This window comes from Diabrotica undecimpunctata, chromosome 3, assembly GCF_040954645.1.
Source record: "Diabrotica undecimpunctata isolate CICGRU chromosome 3, icDiaUnde3, whole genome shotgun sequence".
In the NCBI taxonomy this organism is placed as follows: domain Eukaryota; kingdom Metazoa; phylum Arthropoda; class Insecta; order Coleoptera; family Chrysomelidae; genus Diabrotica; species Diabrotica undecimpunctata.
The window spans coordinates 170,827,037-170,845,282 of record NC_092805.1 but is presented as its reverse complement, the minus strand read 5'-3'; the positions used below and the strand labels follow the sequence as shown (position 1 = coordinate 170,845,282).

The 18,246-nt window shown below is 32.4% G+C and overlaps 1 protein-coding gene across 1 annotated transcript; it reads left to right on the top strand.

Annotated features, from left to right (window-relative positions):
- The first annotated feature begins 413 nt into the window (after positions 1-413).
- On the top strand, positions 414-17,590 carry LOC140437813 (uncharacterized). The gene is made up of 8 exons (XM_072527566.1): positions 414-707; positions 1,854-2,032; positions 2,269-2,406; positions 3,070-3,213; positions 3,282-3,708; positions 5,102-5,335; positions 11,978-14,412; positions 14,867-17,590. The coding sequence occupies exons 1-7, from the start codon at positions 527-529 to the stop codon at positions 12,037-12,039; spliced, it is 1,365 nt and encodes a 454-aa protein (XP_072383667.1). The 5' UTR covers positions 414-526; the 3' UTR covers positions 12,040-14,412; positions 14,867-17,590.
- The last annotated feature ends 656 nt before the right edge of the window (positions 17,591-18,246 follow it).

The following is an 18,246-nucleotide window of genomic DNA, read 5'->3' as shown; positions in this document are numbered from 1 at the left end:
CAATTTTTATTTCAATGAAATTCCAAACACCAATCTCAATAGACACAATCTTAATATCCCCTAATGAAAAGTCAGTCAGTGTAATCTTACAGTTTCTTGACTATAATAAAATTAATTTGTAATTTACGATGCTCAACTTTAATTCAATGTTTTTGCCTTTTTCAGTTTTTTCCTCTGTGGCGTCCTGTTTATTGTGTAATATGTAACCCTCCCATTACCATTTGTTTACAATATGTGTTGATAACCACCTAACCTCAAACTTAAAAATTCAGAAAACATTACTACCACAGTATAGACAACAATTGACAAATGTCAGCGGCCCTGATATGGTTTAGAACCAGATTACATCACGGTCGCCAACAAATAGTGCTGGCGAATCGCCTCGCAGCGAAGCCATAAAAAACAGAAGAAGAAGAAGAAGTCTTAATTTGACATAAAAACATTTTTTGCCAACATTGCCAACAACTCGAATTTTTGTAGGATATAAAATAAGTGAAAGTGAAAAAGGACCGATTAAATAAATGTAATGACCACTTCTAGGGTTATTCGAGGCACTAGAGCCAAAGTTTTCTTGTACCTTTGTGGTATATTGATCATTGTAGGAATAATAGCCTGCTATAATAATACACTTTCCCATTTAGACGATGTTAAAAAATCTAACTTCATTTGCCACCAGCAAGAAGAGAATCTTTCGACACAGTTGCAAGGTAAAATAATAATAATGTCAAGTTTATATAATGTATTATGTAGATAATTCCATTTTAAATTCCTAACCACATATCAGTAATGTATATTATAATTCAACAATGTAAATAAATATATAAACAAATGTTTTTAATTTAAATCAACATTAACATAGATTATAATTATCGTTATATGAGAATAAAGTCAGTATTTGTATTATTTAATTTTTAATTAAATAAAATATAATCAGAGTTAGTGATTATTAGAAATTGAATTTAACAAGGAATAAAGAAAAAGTGGAGAATACAGGTATTCACGGGATACGTGTTAAATAGAAAATTCATAAAATGGTAATTTTCAATGTTTCACTGTTTATTTTATATATTATTGCTATATTATGATCATGTGGCTCAATTTAGCTTGTAGATTCCCTTTTATCAGAATAACTTTGAAAGTAGCATATATAAGACAAAAATAGATAAAAGAAAAATTGCTGATAATAATATTTCCTGTCAAAAATTGCCAATTTTGTATAGTTTAAAATCCAGAAGTGTAACATTTGCTCTATAAAAATGTTTTATGTAAATCTTTAATTTTTTTGTTACCTATTGTTTTTAAATTTATAATAGGATATTTAAATATTATTATTTATATTGCTTTGTTGATTAATTTAATCTTAATTATTTTTGTATATTAGGTTTACCTATTTAAATAATAATAAAGACAAAAAACAATGGAATATTTCATTGCATTAATTAATTGAGCCTGGACAATTTTTGAAAGGTGATATAAAAGTTATATTTTCCTTTGTACAATTTTTTTTAGGGTAAAATTATTCATAAATTAATGTAAAGTTCAAACCAAGCCCTTCTTTCAGTTCGTCATTAATTTTGAGGTCATATAGGATTTTAAGAATGTAGCGAATCATTGCATGACATTTTAGTTAATTCTAACTATATGACTTAGAATTCGATAAACTATGACACATTGAAAGAAGGGTTTGGTTTGAAGTCTAATCATGTAATTTTTGGTTCATATCTAGATCAACTAGACTAATGTTAGAATGATTACCAACTGTGACTGATAGTTTTCTTTTATACCATAATAATGACCTATAAAGTATAATAATCTCTACATAAAATAAAAATATTGTATGTCATATATTTCAGTGATATCTGATTATAAACAAAGATTAGAAAAAACTCTGAAAACAGAACAAGCTGACCATGTACAGACAAAATCTAACCTAGAAAATCGACTGAAGGAAGAAAGAAGTAAATATGAAAATGAAGCCAATGATATGAAACATAAATTAGAGTCTGTTCAACAGCATTTGAACTTATTACAGGTATGTGGGTCATAGAATCTTATAATTTTATATTATTAATGCCCCATTTTGTCATTTGCCTTTGCAGATTATTTTTCTTGCAGTTTTTGTTTTCATTTCCTATTACTTCTTGAGTAATACATCCATTTTTTTTTCTTTCTCTCATAAGCCATTTCTCCTCATATTTTTTATAATATATTTCCCCAAAACACCAAAGTTGATGTTACCGTAAGTTTTTTTTTTAATTGAATGTATAGACTCAATATGATGACTACAAAGAAGAGACTGACAAAGCCCAAAAACAGCAGCAAGAGGAGATAAACAATTTGGAAGCAAGAATAAGTGAATTGTTGGAAGAGCAGAAGAAACTTCGGTCCTCTAGAGAAAGTCTTAAGGTAAAATTTAGTAACTACTTTGTCCAAAAATAAATGATTTATTATTTCTTTAAATTTTTTTGTATATAGCATATTACATGAATATTTAGGAATGAAAATAAGGGAGTCTGGGAAAATTTGTGAGTGTATTATATTCAGAATATTTTTTGCCATTGATAAAACTGAATTCTAAGGATTTTTGCACTCTTAAGTGCCTGTTGTGAAACTTGTGTGTATTTTTACACATTAGAGATGAAGAAACTATCAAAATTGTGGAGGAAAAATAGCAAAGCCACTGACAAAGGTCAGAAAGGTGATGTTAACTGTTTTTTAGAGTATCGACAGAATTACTCAAATTAATTGCTTGGAAAAGGATCCAAAAATAACTGGAATATAATATGCAGTTCTAGTACACAGTTTCGCCTCCAATTTAAGTAAAAAACTTCCTAGTATGGCTTGAAAAAACATTTTCTTTGATCAAGACAATACCTCAGTCAACAAATTCTTAAAAGTACACCAATTCAAAACGAATTGATCAACCACTTACCATATTCATCCAATTTGGTCCCTTGTTGCACTTTCCTGTCCTCAAACTTGAAATAATTGTGTGGAGGACGATGTTGCAAAACTCCCAGCGGTATAATGTATCACAACATTTTAGTAATAAGTGATTTTTTTTAATAGACGCAGTATGCTGAACTACAAAGTGAAAAAGAAAAACTAGCAAAAGAACTCCAAGAAACTCAAAACAAAAATAGCAACGATGAAGAGTTGAATAAGTTAAAGAAGGAAAATAAGGAATTAAAGGATGAGGTTGAACACCTTAAGGTAAATATAAAAACGATACAATTTTATGATATCTGAAAAGAATGTGTTATTTGTATATTTGTTTTAAGGCAAAATGCAACAATCAAGAAACTTTGGCAGAACCCAAAGTCTTACAAGTTGAAGAAACAAACAAAAATAACGGTATTCTCGAGACTAATGAGTTAAACAAAGACGAGAAGATGGCGCATCAAGAACCAGACACTGGCGCGCGAAACGCACCGCTATTTGTACTTGCTCAACCCTACGCCAACGATAACAAAGCAATTTCGTCAAGTACTTCATCCAATAATGTACTGAAGCCTTCACAAGCGAGTTTAGACGGAGCCAGGCCTATTTTGGTGCCGACGCTTACACCTGTGTCCGTCCGTAAAGATAATAAGGTACCGGAGGGTGTCGTTGCTATACCGGAAAAGAAAGAAGAAGAAGTGGTTAACGCTAGGTATCAAAATGCCAGGGAGAGCGCCAACGAGAGGGTGCCTCAAGCAGAAAAAGCAGGTAAGGGTTATTCATGCTTCATATCTCACTTCTGTACAGTAGCGCACCTAGAATTTGCTTCTGGGGGGGTTTTGGTTGGTCACCGAAATTTTTTTTATGGTGCTACCTCCATTTTGAGTCCTCAAAATGTGTGAGTTACAGTGTCGGAATATGGGTTTTGGGGGGTTAAACCCCCCCCCTAGGTGCGCCACTGCTTCCGTATTGCATTTAGATTCACAAAAACCAATTGAAAATAAAACCCAAACATCAAAAGAAAACACAATTTATTGACATAATATAAAAGTACGGAGTATACCGAAGCAAAAATTTACACAAATTACAGTATAATTTTATAATATTGTAAAAGTCCACAATGAAATATAACTACTAGTTTCCTTGTTAATCAAAGTTATATTTTTTTACGGAAAAACTAACTTTATAACCAAGTCAAGAAAAGTCAATACTTTTATATGGAAAGTTCTTTTCTACATAAAAGTAAAAACCAACTTCCTGATGAAAAACTTCCTAAACATGTCAAATAATGAAAGCAAATGACTTACAGTTTATCTCTCCTTCTATATTTTTCAGCACATGTAGACCAAACACATTCACTCAACTTTTTACTTCTTAATTTATTTAATTAGAAGAAATTCACTGTTTATCAAAACCAAACTTTTTTCAAATTTGCAGCAAAATTCAACTTTTTTTAAATTTCTTCCAAGATGTCCTCCTTTCTATATCTCATTCTCTGATATTCCTTTGACATTTATCCTTTTCAATGTTAAAACTACCTATCTACGTTTAGTCCTAGTGAAATTTCTATTTCACATAGTTCCTTGTATATTTCTCTGTTTTACTCTGTCAAAAGCTTGTTTAAAGTCGATGAATAGAGCCACTGTAGATTTCCCATAGTCTTAGGTTTCTGCTTGTATTTCACGCAGCAAAATTTGATATACTGTACAAGTCCTCTTATGAATCCCCATTGATATTCTATTGTGTCATTTTCTATTTTTTTGTGATATCTTATTTTTGATATGTACTGCAAGTATTTTATATTCAACATTTAGTACCGCCATTTCCCTGTGTTTATAGCATAAACTTTCTTTCTGTATGTGCCTTTCATTGTTGTATCTATATTTTTTTCAGCAACATTTCATCCTTTTCGTTCTTGATCATTTCATTCTTTTCCATATTCTATTGTGGATATTTCATTTAGAAGCTCTTCTATGTATTTTTTCCTACACTAAACAGTACAACATTAACATCCATAACATATTGATAGATTTTAAACAGGCCTACTCGACTCGATTAATAGACTCAAGTTAAATCAATTTAATTCATAGTAGAATGTAATTTTTCGACATTTTGTAAATATTGACTTCTTAAATGCTTACTTCTTCTTGTTATATTTCAGCGAAAGACGAAATTGAAAAAGAAAACGTCGCCCACGAAGTATTCGATGCTCCTTTGTTCCACGACGGACTACAATTCGACAACAACGATAACTTCAAGCAGGTAGATAAACCCAACTTCGATAAGAAGCATATAGACGCTTTAGGCGCGCCGCACGATAAAGACAAGAAGAATCAGGAGGACCAAGGGGATTACAAAGATCAGAATGACGTCCAATTAGAGGAGAACGACGACGGTAAGCATTTTTAATTATACAGTCCAGTCAAAATAGACGTATAATCCGTTGCAAGATAATTCGGATGGAATTCCCCAGATTAAGAGACTGGGATGATATCAAGCACACAATCACTGTACTCCCTAAAATGCTGTAACGAAGAGTCATCCTTAGTCTTTCGTTACATTAGGTTCGATTTTAAATTTTATCCAAAGTTTAAAGGTACTTTACTATATGATACAAAGTAGGTGTAGCATTTCAATTTTGAGTTGTTAACGATTCGTAAATAAAATTTTAAGCATCATTTTGTGTACCTATTTAAATTTAATCAGTTAATTGCATTTGTACTTGGAATTCAGAATAACAAATTTCTAGGTACGTAAAGCCAGTGTTTATAAGATATTAGAAAATTTCTTGGAATTTTATTCAGGTAAAAGGTTAATGTTTACTTAATATCAAATTATCACTAAAGGGGCTTCTGTGAGAAGAAAGTTTGTAACGATTATTTTGCCTACCACATAGGGTATTACTATAGGGGCTTGAAAGTTGGGGACAGAAATTATTGGCGTGGAGATAGGACAAGCAAAACAAACCGAAACGTTGCGAACGGCCACTCAGGGTTTATTTGGAGAACTGGGTCGTGGATAAGTGAATGACAAGGGGGTTGGATTATGGTAACTACCAAAAATGAAACAAAGGGGGTACTTACATGAGTCTCCTGGACAAACAAAACACAAGAAGGTTCTCAAAGCTATTTAAAATGGACGCCGCTTTGAAGAATCTTCCTGCTGGATGAAAGAAAAGGTTCTTGCTTCCTAAAAACACAAAAGAGTTTAGAAACTTTTTTAAAATAAATAAACAAAATGGTTTAGGGAAAAAAATTACACATTTATTGTTGTCTCGGTATTCATGTCTCGGAATTTGTAACGGAAAAAATTAGAAATGAAAAATAACTTTTTAAATGAAACTATGCAGAGAGGTTAACCTTTTTCTAAAAACAAAACAAAATCTCAAATATGATTAGATATTTATCAAATGTCAAAAATAGTGTTAACTGTCATATGTCAATACTAAATCTTAAAACTGAGAACAATGACATCTAAGCCAGACCCTAAGATCTACAATTTTAATTATTACAATTTTTTAAATTTTTATGAAAGCAATTATTATTAGAAAATGTTTATTTTTCCTTTAAAAATCAGACACAAAAGTTACCTGGATTTCACAAAAATTTCTGTGGGTTGAACTGGAGTTAGATTCACCGCCACATGAACAAATTCATCTCCAAACTGCGAAAAAGGTTGGATGATAACCATGGACAAACAAAACGAGGATGAAAGCTGTTGGGCAAAATGGAAACATGTGGTTATCCTTTAAATTGTTGTAAAGGTTGTTTTACAAATATCTCAGATGAGAGACGACATGGAAAATAAAACACAGTGATTACTCGTTCAAATTTGCCGGGTTTTAACGGCGACGCTCACAACGTCTTGACTGTTAAATAATTCATAAAAAACACAAAATTCCGAGCAGAATTCCTTAAAAAGTAAAATTACATATTTTTTCTTAGGTCTTCTTTTGACGATGGTTAAATCAAAAGCGATCAAAAAGACGGTTTTTTTGACACAAGTGCCACGATGTACTGTGTACTAGCTTATAAAAGACGGTCCAGTGTTGCAAAAAAAAAAGATTCTGGTGCCCATCGAGTATTACCGAATTTTTATTTATCACCTATACGGGAAACAATATATCATATGTATTCAGTGAGTAACTTACCAACTTTAAATAAACTTTTGAGTGAATTAAGAAACAAAGAAATAATCCCTGAGTGTCATAAAACTACTTTTTGGAGGTTTTTAAAATCTAATGGTTTAGAAGAATACCTGAATACCTGGACTAGAATACCTGGGCCATATAATGAGCAATGATCAACGATACAACCTACTTCGGACCATACTTCAAGGTAAAGTGCATGGGAAAAGAGGTCCAGGACGAAGAAGAATATCCTGGCTGCATAACCTGCGAAAGTGGTTTAACTTAATCACTACCGGACTTTTCAGGGCAGCAGTCAACAAAGTCAGAATGGCCATGCTAGTGTATAACATCCGTAACGGATAGGCACCATAAGAAGAAGAATGGTTTTATGTTTAAAACAGTGAATAAACGGCAGGCAATTATGGAATCCAGCCGTTTAATAAAGTGGAGTTTCGATTATTTGGAGATTCTCAGGTCTTTTAGGAGTGAAGGGAAGAACTTATATTATTTGGATGCAACTTGGTTCGACACCCACGATATTCGCTCCGTGCGTGACTGACGCGACACCTACCGCCTTCATCTGACAGTTTTGGACCTACCAATTTTCAGTTTAAACATGTGACATATGTTTGACATTGTTAAATACAGGCGAAATTGACAATTATTATCTAATAATTAACTTTTTAATTATATTTTTTCAGTTTATGTACAAAATAAATGTAGTATTAAAAACTGGATTTCTCAAAATTCATCATAATATATCTTTGTAACCCCAAACGGAAAAGAAAGGGAAAAATCTAGTACTGGCAAATCAAGTTTTTCACGTCAAAGAGCATATAATTAAAAACAGTAATAGTAAAAGTTATGATATAAAAGCTAAAGTCATCAGGCACTCTGCAGTTAGCTTGAAGCCTTATAAAACATCATTTAAGGTAAATTATTTAAATATTTCCAATTTCAATTGCATAAAAATGAGGTTATGTGATATTTACTTTTTCATATTATTAGCACGGATCCATCTTTTTCTTTTCTCTAATTTATATGTAATCTTTGGGAACCTAAAAAAAATACACTTACTATTTTTGCTATTATTAGCACAATTAAATACGCAACATGTATTTGCACACATTTTTAATAAAATTTATGCTTAAAAAGATTCCAATTTTGTCATATTTCGCCGCTACGCACGCTGGCATCGTTTCAAGGTACCCCTACCATGGTCACGCACGGAGCGAATAGCTAAAAAATTGCGTCACCAATGTTCCTCCCTCTAGAGGGAAGATAATTTGTAGTTTACATTGTGGGAGAGAATCAGGATGGGTAGAAGATACTTTATTACTCTCTGCTAAGAGTCTAAGTAATTGTCGCTTAGATTATCATCAAGATATAGACAGTACTTTGTTTGAAAAGTGGTTTGAGTAGGAATTACTACCTAAATTAAAAAGAAATAGCGTTATTATTTTGGATATGCTCGGTATCATTTTAGACTAAAGAGTAAAATTCTAAACACTAATTCAAACAAAGCTGAAATTCAAGAATTTTTATCAAAACATGAAATATATTTTATGGATTCTGACACAAAAAAACAACCAGTATTAAGATTACCTCCTTACTATTGTGTACTGAATCCATGGACGTATAAACATAGATGGACCCAGCAATAAGATACCTTAAACACACACTGTTTTGAAGCTTCGATATTCCTGGACAAGAGGGTAAAGGGGAGTAAAACGGGTATCGATAGACTGTGATACTTCCTCAATGAGCATAAGGGTGCTTGAATTTTTACTCGCGGGGATAATTATTCAGACGTTAATAATTGGAAGTAGTAATAATGTATAAAAACACGTTTTTATAGAAAAAATAAAATACAATTTTATTTGCTTTAAAATTAATACAATAAAATATAGTTGAGCTCAAGTTAATTTTTTAATAGGTATCAAATAATCCTACGATAAAAAAAACAATTAAAAAATATACATTTGTCAACTTTAAGTACATACCTATATTTATTGATAATGTGTTAAAACATATTTTTTCAAATTGTGACAAATTTGTTTTAATACAATATGAATAGATTCCTCGTAGTAAGGGTTTCTGCTACAAAATTATTTATTGATCATTCCAATGCTCTTGCTGGCATTTGACATAAAATTATTTGCAAATATACCTACTTATTAAAAAGTAGGCGTGAAAATGTATAAATTATTGGAAAGCTATTTACCGAACAGAAATATTAACGTAAAAATGGTAAATAGACATAATAGAAGATGTTGGTATAGAAATAAATTTTTATTGATTGCGAAATAAAACAGTCTTAGTAAGAACGCTTCTTATGCGCACGGTGTTAGCATCTAAAGTAGTCCTCGTTTCATGATGAATTCCAATTTTAAAATATTTCTCAAGAACCAATTTTAAAAGTTGCATAGAGTGACCATCGATTGCATCTTCATCATACATATGGTCACCAAAATGCTCATAGATTGATTTTGCGACATTTTTTATGGTTTTATTAATCAAAATATTCATAAGGTTTTTAACTCGTCTGTTGTAGATATTTACAGTTTTATTAAAAAATCTGAAATATTTTTCAGCTTCCTTACAAGTTTAAATAACCAAAAAGGATGCTTTTGAAAGGTTTTTATACTGTTTTCTCTGTTGAAGTTTAGAGTAATTTTCATCAATAATCAATATTATTTGGAAACCTACATAGAAAAATAAATGAGTTTTATTCATTTCACTAATTTATTGTTAATTCATGAGAAATATTAAATTAAAAAGCTACTAAACAGATCTTTTTAATCAGATGATGTCTACTTACAATTTAAAAATATCTATACTAATTTCATGAACTAATATCTTGTTCAATACATTAATTGATATGAATAAACCCAATGGTACGCCTATGAAAGACATATTTTAAAATGTAAACACACAGGCCTCCTCAGTTCGTCATCTTAAATAATGTAAACAAACAGTACACAGTACGTACAAATTAAATGAGACATTGGGATGTAAACATTTCGTTTTTTTTGCAAATGCAAAACTGTAGCACCATTATTATAATTTATTTATTTCACTATTTACAAATATCACTTAAAATACAGCCAAAATATCGAAAAACAACTTTTCCTCATCTTGGGTAAAAAGTAAATAAACATGGGTAAAAAGTAAATAAACATGGACATGACATGGAACAGCATTTGAAGTTTGACGTAGAGCCATAAGACAGAGAAATGTAAACACCGTTGCCATTAATAAATAGGTTTCAGTGCTTCTACATATAAAATAATTGGTTGATATCTGTTATACGCTATTATTAAATGATATGCACACTATGTGCACACTTGATGTTTTAATTACAATTAAATATATTAATATAAGTAATAAATTATTATTTTGGTATGATAGCACCTGTAGAGTATAAAATAAATATAGTAATATTTTCAGCGATACGTGAATAAGATATTTTAATAAAAAAATGTGACAACATTTGAAGGTGCTGAGAATGTGACCTAGTCAAATAATTTTGGCTTCACATTTTTATGTAAATAACTGAGTCCATCTGTGTTTATACGTCCATGACTGAATCCAATAGAATTGTTGTGGTCTCAATGGCAGCTATGTACGCCGTTACTCCCGCTTGGCGGCGCTAGTGTAGTTGGGGGTCAACGTCATATAATATTATTTATCTATGGTCAACGTTATGACAGTTCGTGAAGTTTGTATATGGTGTTTTTGTTTACGATTTAATAAATAATAAATTATGGCAGAAAAATACGGATCTTGGACTGTTTGTGCGTTAAAAAACGAATTAAGGAGAAGGAATGCCAAAGTTACTGTTTGTCATCTTCTTAATGTTTTATTTCTATAGCTCAGACCAAAATAAAAATATTTATGTTCATCAGTGTTATAGTGAAGTATTTGTATTTGGGTTTGAGCTAATACAGTCATGTAACGTAACTGTGGTGACTTCTTTTGTATGTTAGTATATTAAATTAATTTAATATAAAAACATAAAACAGAAGTCTTTACTTCATTTTAATATGTTATACCTATGGCATACAGCCAACTACAGGGTTTTCCCTGTTAAGTTCTTAGTAAATATGACTGCAACTAAATATTCCAGAAAAACATAAGTATTTTAACAAATACATGCATTTATTGTCGGCACATATTTATACCTTCTTATTGCTAGAATCCACTTTTTTGTCATCAGAATATCTTTGGGAAACATGTGTCCTGATGTTCTCGATGAGCACAAAGGCACAACACAACATTGAGGCATTTTATTTTCTCAAATTAAATTCACACAGCCTAATAAACGCAATATTTACTTATAAGTAAATTGATTTGAAGAGTTGACGTGACCTCCAACTACACAAGCGCCACCTACGTTGAGCTTTTCAGATTAGCTGCCATTAAAAAGTAATGTGAGGAAAAATAATAATTCTCCTAAATCATTTTCGACTGTAGTAGATTTAATTAAGACCAAATGTAATAATATTGCAGCAGATGATTTAAAAAAATGTATAGAGCATGTCAAAAAACCAGAAGAATTATACTTACAGTTCCAAAACATTATGAATAGAGTAGTAATATATTTAAACGATAGCGATGATAGTGACACCGATTTAAATGTAGACAATAATTAAGTTTAAAACAATTTTTTTTTGTATTTTTTCACTATGTTAAATATATATTTTAATATAAAAGTGTTACTTGTATGTATTTTTCTTTTACTTTGTGGGATACTTTGCCGTAATTTTGATAAAATGTATCAGTATAAAAGTCCGACCCTGTATACAACTATACCTAGAAGATTAAATCCGAAATATCTTGTAACGAACAATACGCCTTATATATCTATATTGACTGAACTAAAATGGACTCTTATTTACATTTCAGATGATGGTGACGGTTACGACGATCATCTGGCGCGGCAAAAAGAACCGGCTGTTAGGAATTAACGGCCTAAGTTAGTTCATTCTTTCGAATAAATCACCTTTCGAATCTACCTTGTAATATATCAGTCACATTTTGTCTATGGCAGTGCAATAAGTTATTGAATATAAATAAATCTTGCCCAACTTTTTTATATAAAAAATATAAAAGGACAATTTGTATATATTATTAGAATATTTTATTAGGTTTTTACTGGGCTATTCTGATAGTAACAGGTGGTTCAGATGAGGGAAAATTTAATTTTTCTGATTTGGAGATAATTTCAGCTACCAAGTCAATGGTTTTTTTTGCATTTGGTTTTTTTTGTAGCATTCTTGTTTTATACTTTTCTATTTATTTTACTTTGTACATTCCTTGCTCCACTTGATCATCGTAGTCAAATGGTGCTCCACCTCTTATATTTTTACAGTTCCAGATATGCGTTAATCACATGGTGAAAGGTCTGGATTGTTTGAGGTTGTTCAACAGCAGACATCTCTCACAAAAGCAACTTTTTACAATTGTGGTGGTACTGTTTGTTCAATTTTTATCGAAATATGTATATCATCGATATTTTTATTTGCCTAGTTCATCATTGGTACTACCTCTTGTTAACGATCCGGTAAAAATCCGGCGCAAAAACGTCCGTTTAATATTAAAAACTGGACGTTGGTACGCCCGGTTTCTTTAACAATCCTTAATTTACTAACCAAGTTTAGTCCGTAAAATTTTGGTGAGTGTAGGAACGGTGTTCTAACTAATCTGCTGAGGGAATCCGCAAACTGAGCGATCGTGTTTGTTTTAAATGGCAAGAACAAAATCACATTGTGTCAAATAAAGCACTGTCAACCGGACAGAGCCCCGGCTCATCTACCGGATGTAGATCCGGCGGACAACTGGGTTGTTGTTTTGGCCTTTTTGTTGTTTTTTATTGAACTCGGTATTGTTTAGCTTATGACGGATGTTCGTACGTGCACCGGATACCGGTTTGGGCGACCAGTTTGCACCTGTGATGTGTATCCTTTGCCTCTAGACGTGAGGAACACCAGTCAGGCGTAAGAGTCTGCTCAGCCACACAGAAACAGTATTTTCTGATTTATAAAAATTGGTTGCTGTCAAATGTTTTATAATAGTTGTGAAAACTATCGAGGACAGAAACTATCTGTATTTTAATAGATTATTGAGTTTATGTTTTGAAATATGTAGGATTTTGGCGAATTTTGTGGAGTATTTGTGTTTTTTGGAATTGTAACGAAGTTTAGTGAGTTCTCTCATGTTTTGGAAAATTTCTTTGACATTTTTGAAATATCGTAACATATTTGTCTATTTTTATTAAGTTTTCTAAGTAATGGCATAAAAATTTTGTACAATTTTCTGAAATTGTTATAAATTCTGCATGAATTTAACAACAAACGTATTCAACATTTCAAATTCTATAAAATTTGTGTTCATTTTCAAGAATTACAATTCATACTTAATTTTTTTCGAAAAACTCCACCAAATTTTGCAAGTTTACATAATTTTAACACGCGTATTTAGTTTAATTTTCGAATTGTTTTTATCAAATTTTAGAGTTTCTTATGAGAGACAACTGTTTCTCTTTTTTTAAGAGTTTCTTTTCTTATTGTTCGACATGATCATGTATCAGTTTAAAACTGAATTGAAGAAAATGCACTAAAGCCGATATGTCGGGTTTATGGTGCTTTACTTTTATTTTAACCTTCACGATCGCATCGCCCATGCTGGTTAGCACCTATACTTTACAAGATATTACATACTGTGATAGTCAATGGACCGGATGTATCGGCGGTTTTTAATATAAAGTGTATATTGATCAAGATTTATTTTAAACCGGATCGTGTCCGCTCGGGCGGAAACCGGATCGTTGACAAGAACGCTAACGATATCATCCATGCAACAAAAAAACTAAAAATTATTTGTCGTGTTGTATACTAAATTTCCTCATCTGGACTAACAGTTACTCTTAGATGTGTTCTAGTGTCTCGATTGTTTTCGAATAAAAGGTTGTACCATAATACACTGGAGATCTGAGAACACCTGGTAAGATATTAAATATTTTTGTTACGTTCAGATCAAATTTTTCTAGTTCCTTTGACATTATTAATATTTATCCTTTTTATGTATTTGATTTAACGGGAGAGCTTTTAAAAAAGCAGATCCATGTATTGTTAGATAGTCAAGCAGCACTGGCATGTCCTGACTGGTGTGGTACAGCATCGTAGAACTGAATGAACTGGAAGACCAGAACAAAGTTAATCTTGTCTGGGTACCAGGGCATCGAAGGCAACGAAAAAGCAGATCAACTTTGATAAAAGTGTATCGAACGAACTAACCGGACCAGCTGTGATCCTGGAAGCACCGAAAGCTGCAGTCCGAAGGTTTATACTACTACTATCGGTTTACAGCGTTCTCCGACGCCTTCCGACTCCTAACCGCCATTCTTCTCTATTCAGCCATAGGCCTGGAGGGATTTCTCTTTCCTCTAGTTCTTTTTCAATTCCCTCTCTCCAGCTTTTTCACACCTTCTCCCTTGTGGTGTCCACGTCAAAATCTGTTTTGGAATCCTGTCATCTGGCATTCTCTGTACATGGCCGTACCATATTAACTGTTTTGTTTTTATGTCATCAACTATTGTATGCTTGACTCCCATCATTTCACGTATTCTCTCATTTGGTATCCGATCTCTTCTTGATTTTCCTGCTGCTCTTCTCCAGAAGTCCATTTCTGTTGCTAGTAACAGTTTCTCTGTTCTTTGTTTCATTTGCCAAACTTCGCTGCCATATGTGATTACACTTTTAACCGAAACCACTTTTAGTCCTTTATAAACCGAAGGTTTATAAAGGACTAAATTCGAGAAAGTCATGAGCGATATTGTAGGAAAGCACATGGGAAATCTTCATTGGTGGGCCATATGCAAAAAGAACACAGGAACTGCTCCATATAACAGGAATAAACTGAAAACAATAACAGGAATGTGGACCGTACAAATACCAGTAAGAAAATTCTTAGAGAATAAAATAGGCATTTACAATGGAGACCTTGACTGCAATCTCTACGATAAGAAACCAGTAACTGTGAAACATGTATTATGCGATTGATAGGCGCTGGACCGCAAAAGACAAAAACCATACGGACAACCAAGAGGAGACCCTGGTATATTTAGGACGCATCAAGCCAAAGATCAGTACAAACTTGAACAAAAAATTATAGAGGCACCATTATAGGGCACCAAACACCATAAGCGTCAGTGATAATTGAGTTCTTGGATCAAATGGGCCCAGGGAACAAAAAAAAAACGAAACGCGTGCATAATTCGCTTACGAGCCACGAAAACCTCGCTTAGAGCATAAGGACAAAAGCTGGTTTGATCGGCTTAAGTTTTTTTAATCATAGCTTTCTTATCGCGGGCTGCATACGGAATGCATTGATCGGTGTGATTGATCGTGCAAAGGTATGAAAAAAACAACAGAAACGCGGTGAAACGCAATGAAACGATAGATATGGCGACAACACACTACATGGAGTAGTAAACGCAATCCCATGCGTGTTTTTTAATGAAATTAAAAGGAAATAAAATAAAACAAGATAAATTAAAATAAAATACAATACAATAAATTAAATTTAAATAAAATATAATGAAATAAATTAAATTAAGAACCACCACTCCGTGCGTAGACCGCGATAAGAAATCTATGCTTCCCTTCCTCGTTCACTCCCGGAGTGTTACATCCCGTTTTTGGGGAGTATGAGTTGACGAATCAGAAGAACGTATCCTTTCTAGTCAAAGCTGGAAACGTTACCACTTGGAGTTCCGAGAGAAGGTTCAAAACAAGATGACTTTTTACTTTCTGGTAAAAAATATATTTAGACTGATAACATGGCTATTACAATATTTTCGATGTTGGATCTCGTAATTTTCGATAGACAACTTACTTGCATCTCTGCTATCTATCGAGTCTTGATCTTTTCCCAGTGAGAACTTTTTCTTAATACGCCCGATAGCACGCCCTGCCTGAGAATTATAAATTCTTCAGATAATACATTAATTTTCTAAATTTTTTAGCTGGTTCGTTTTCGATGATTGCAGTGTATTATAGATTGTCCTATGTGTCGCCATATTGTTTTGTATATTTGTAATATTCGTCAAACGAAACAGTGTGCATCTAGTAGCTAAGCAAAATTGTCTAATAGATGTTGAGGTGATAAATTTTAATCTGTTATATGTATAAAGAGTATTGTTGCTTTAGATTTTTTCGTTTATATGCCAGCAGTCGGTGATGTAGTACGTGTTGGTGGTATGAAAAGTTCTTGGCCTGATGGTGAAATCGGGAGTTTATATATTTTCCTCTATAAATACAGTTCCCGTGGAAGTGCTCAACGGCTTCTTAATTGAAAAAAAAATGCTACAGCGAGGAAGGAAAGTTTTGAGAATTGTTGGAGGTTCGAGGCAGTCAAATCGAGATGGATCCTTGTTGAAAAAGGCCACTTTTAAACTTAACCGCCCATTTTTCACAGTGGAACTTGAAGGTGAAGAGTCGATGTACAAATATACAAGCCCTAAATAATTTCGGCCTGAGTTAAGGAATTTTATCAATGCACGGTAATCGATTTTTGAAGCAAAGCTTCTATACGGCGTTATATATACTTTATAATAAAATACTGAGGCCAGCGTCGCAAAAGTAACGCCACGAAATAAGCTTCATATGAAAGATGCGCTGTAAACAGTTGGAAGAGTCCATTTACACGACGAGCGGAGTCTTTTAATAACATGTCAACTTATTCAATTTTATTAAAATCTATATAAAGGAAATTAAATAACAGCGATTTTATATTCTTAAATATTATTTTTGAAGCGGATATTTAAATAGTATTTAAAAATAATAAGTAATAAAATTACTGTATTATATATAATAAAACTTTTCTTTATTACTATATAATGAAACTGTTATTTAAAATTTAAAAATACAGAAAACTGTATGAATCTTCGCGCTAGCCTACAGTACCGTTTTTTTTTCATTTAATGCTTCAAGCCACTGCCCCACAGTTAATATCTACTATTGTCTAGAATGACATAATTTTATAGAACGTCCGCTATCACGTATACCAACGTAAGGGATTAAAATCGCTCGATTAGTTCTGCGATCTTTAGACGAGGCCAAGGCCAAGTACTTAGTAGACCATCTACGTTTCATACAAGAACACAACCAGTAAATATTTGTTGCGTTTTACACTGACTACACCATCGAGTCGGCATTTATACATCTCTAATATTATTTATAAAACAAAGTACCGAAAAATACGAAAAATTTCCAGTATTATTGACAAATATAATCGAACAAAAACATTTTTATCGGTACCGATGTTGAAATATCTTTTAGAAATTTTTAATATTTATAGTTTATAGGAAAACAATTGTTAACGTATGAAGGTTGCATTTTTTTGTAAATTAATTTCATCTTCGTTTAGTGTACTAAATTTCAATAATAAATTTTATATTGTTTTATTTTTTACGGTTATGTGTATTATATTGTGTAATATAAATTATGATAAAATCTCGTTTTATTGTATTAATAAAACAAAAGCCCGACATTTGTCAACAAGAATCCTCGATGAAAGTGGCTACGGGTAAGTTTTCAAGGTTACACAAAAAGCGATATTGATCACATGTTTTTAACATAGATATAATAAGAATAGACTGAGTAAGGTATGGGCCGCTCTTGAGTGGTCATCTTTGTCTGTCACCGCGTGATCTACCAAACTAATATAAATGGACGTTGGAGTTGTTGAATCCAGTTGTGCTGGATGCTCTTGATATCGTCCGACCACCTTGTTGGAGTACGTTCTCGATTACGATATGCATTGTGTCTAGGTTTTCATTCTAAAATTTTCTTGGCCCATCTTCCATCTCTGACTCTGACGAGATGACCTGCCCAGTTCCATTTTAGCGTTGTACTTATTTTAATTGCGTCCGTAACACCAGTTTTTCTCCTATTTGATTTGAAACTCTGTCTCTGAGGTACATATTCAACGTTGCTCTTCTAAAAATATAGGATAATTTATTGATGGAAGCTGTAATTAAATCTAATATACCCCTCTAATGAATTGTCTCCACTCTGATAAATGCTGTCACCATTGTAGAAGAAGTCTGTTTCAATCTCCTTATCAATGCCTCTACAATTCTTAGGGGATACTTATCCCTGCGAGCGGGGCAA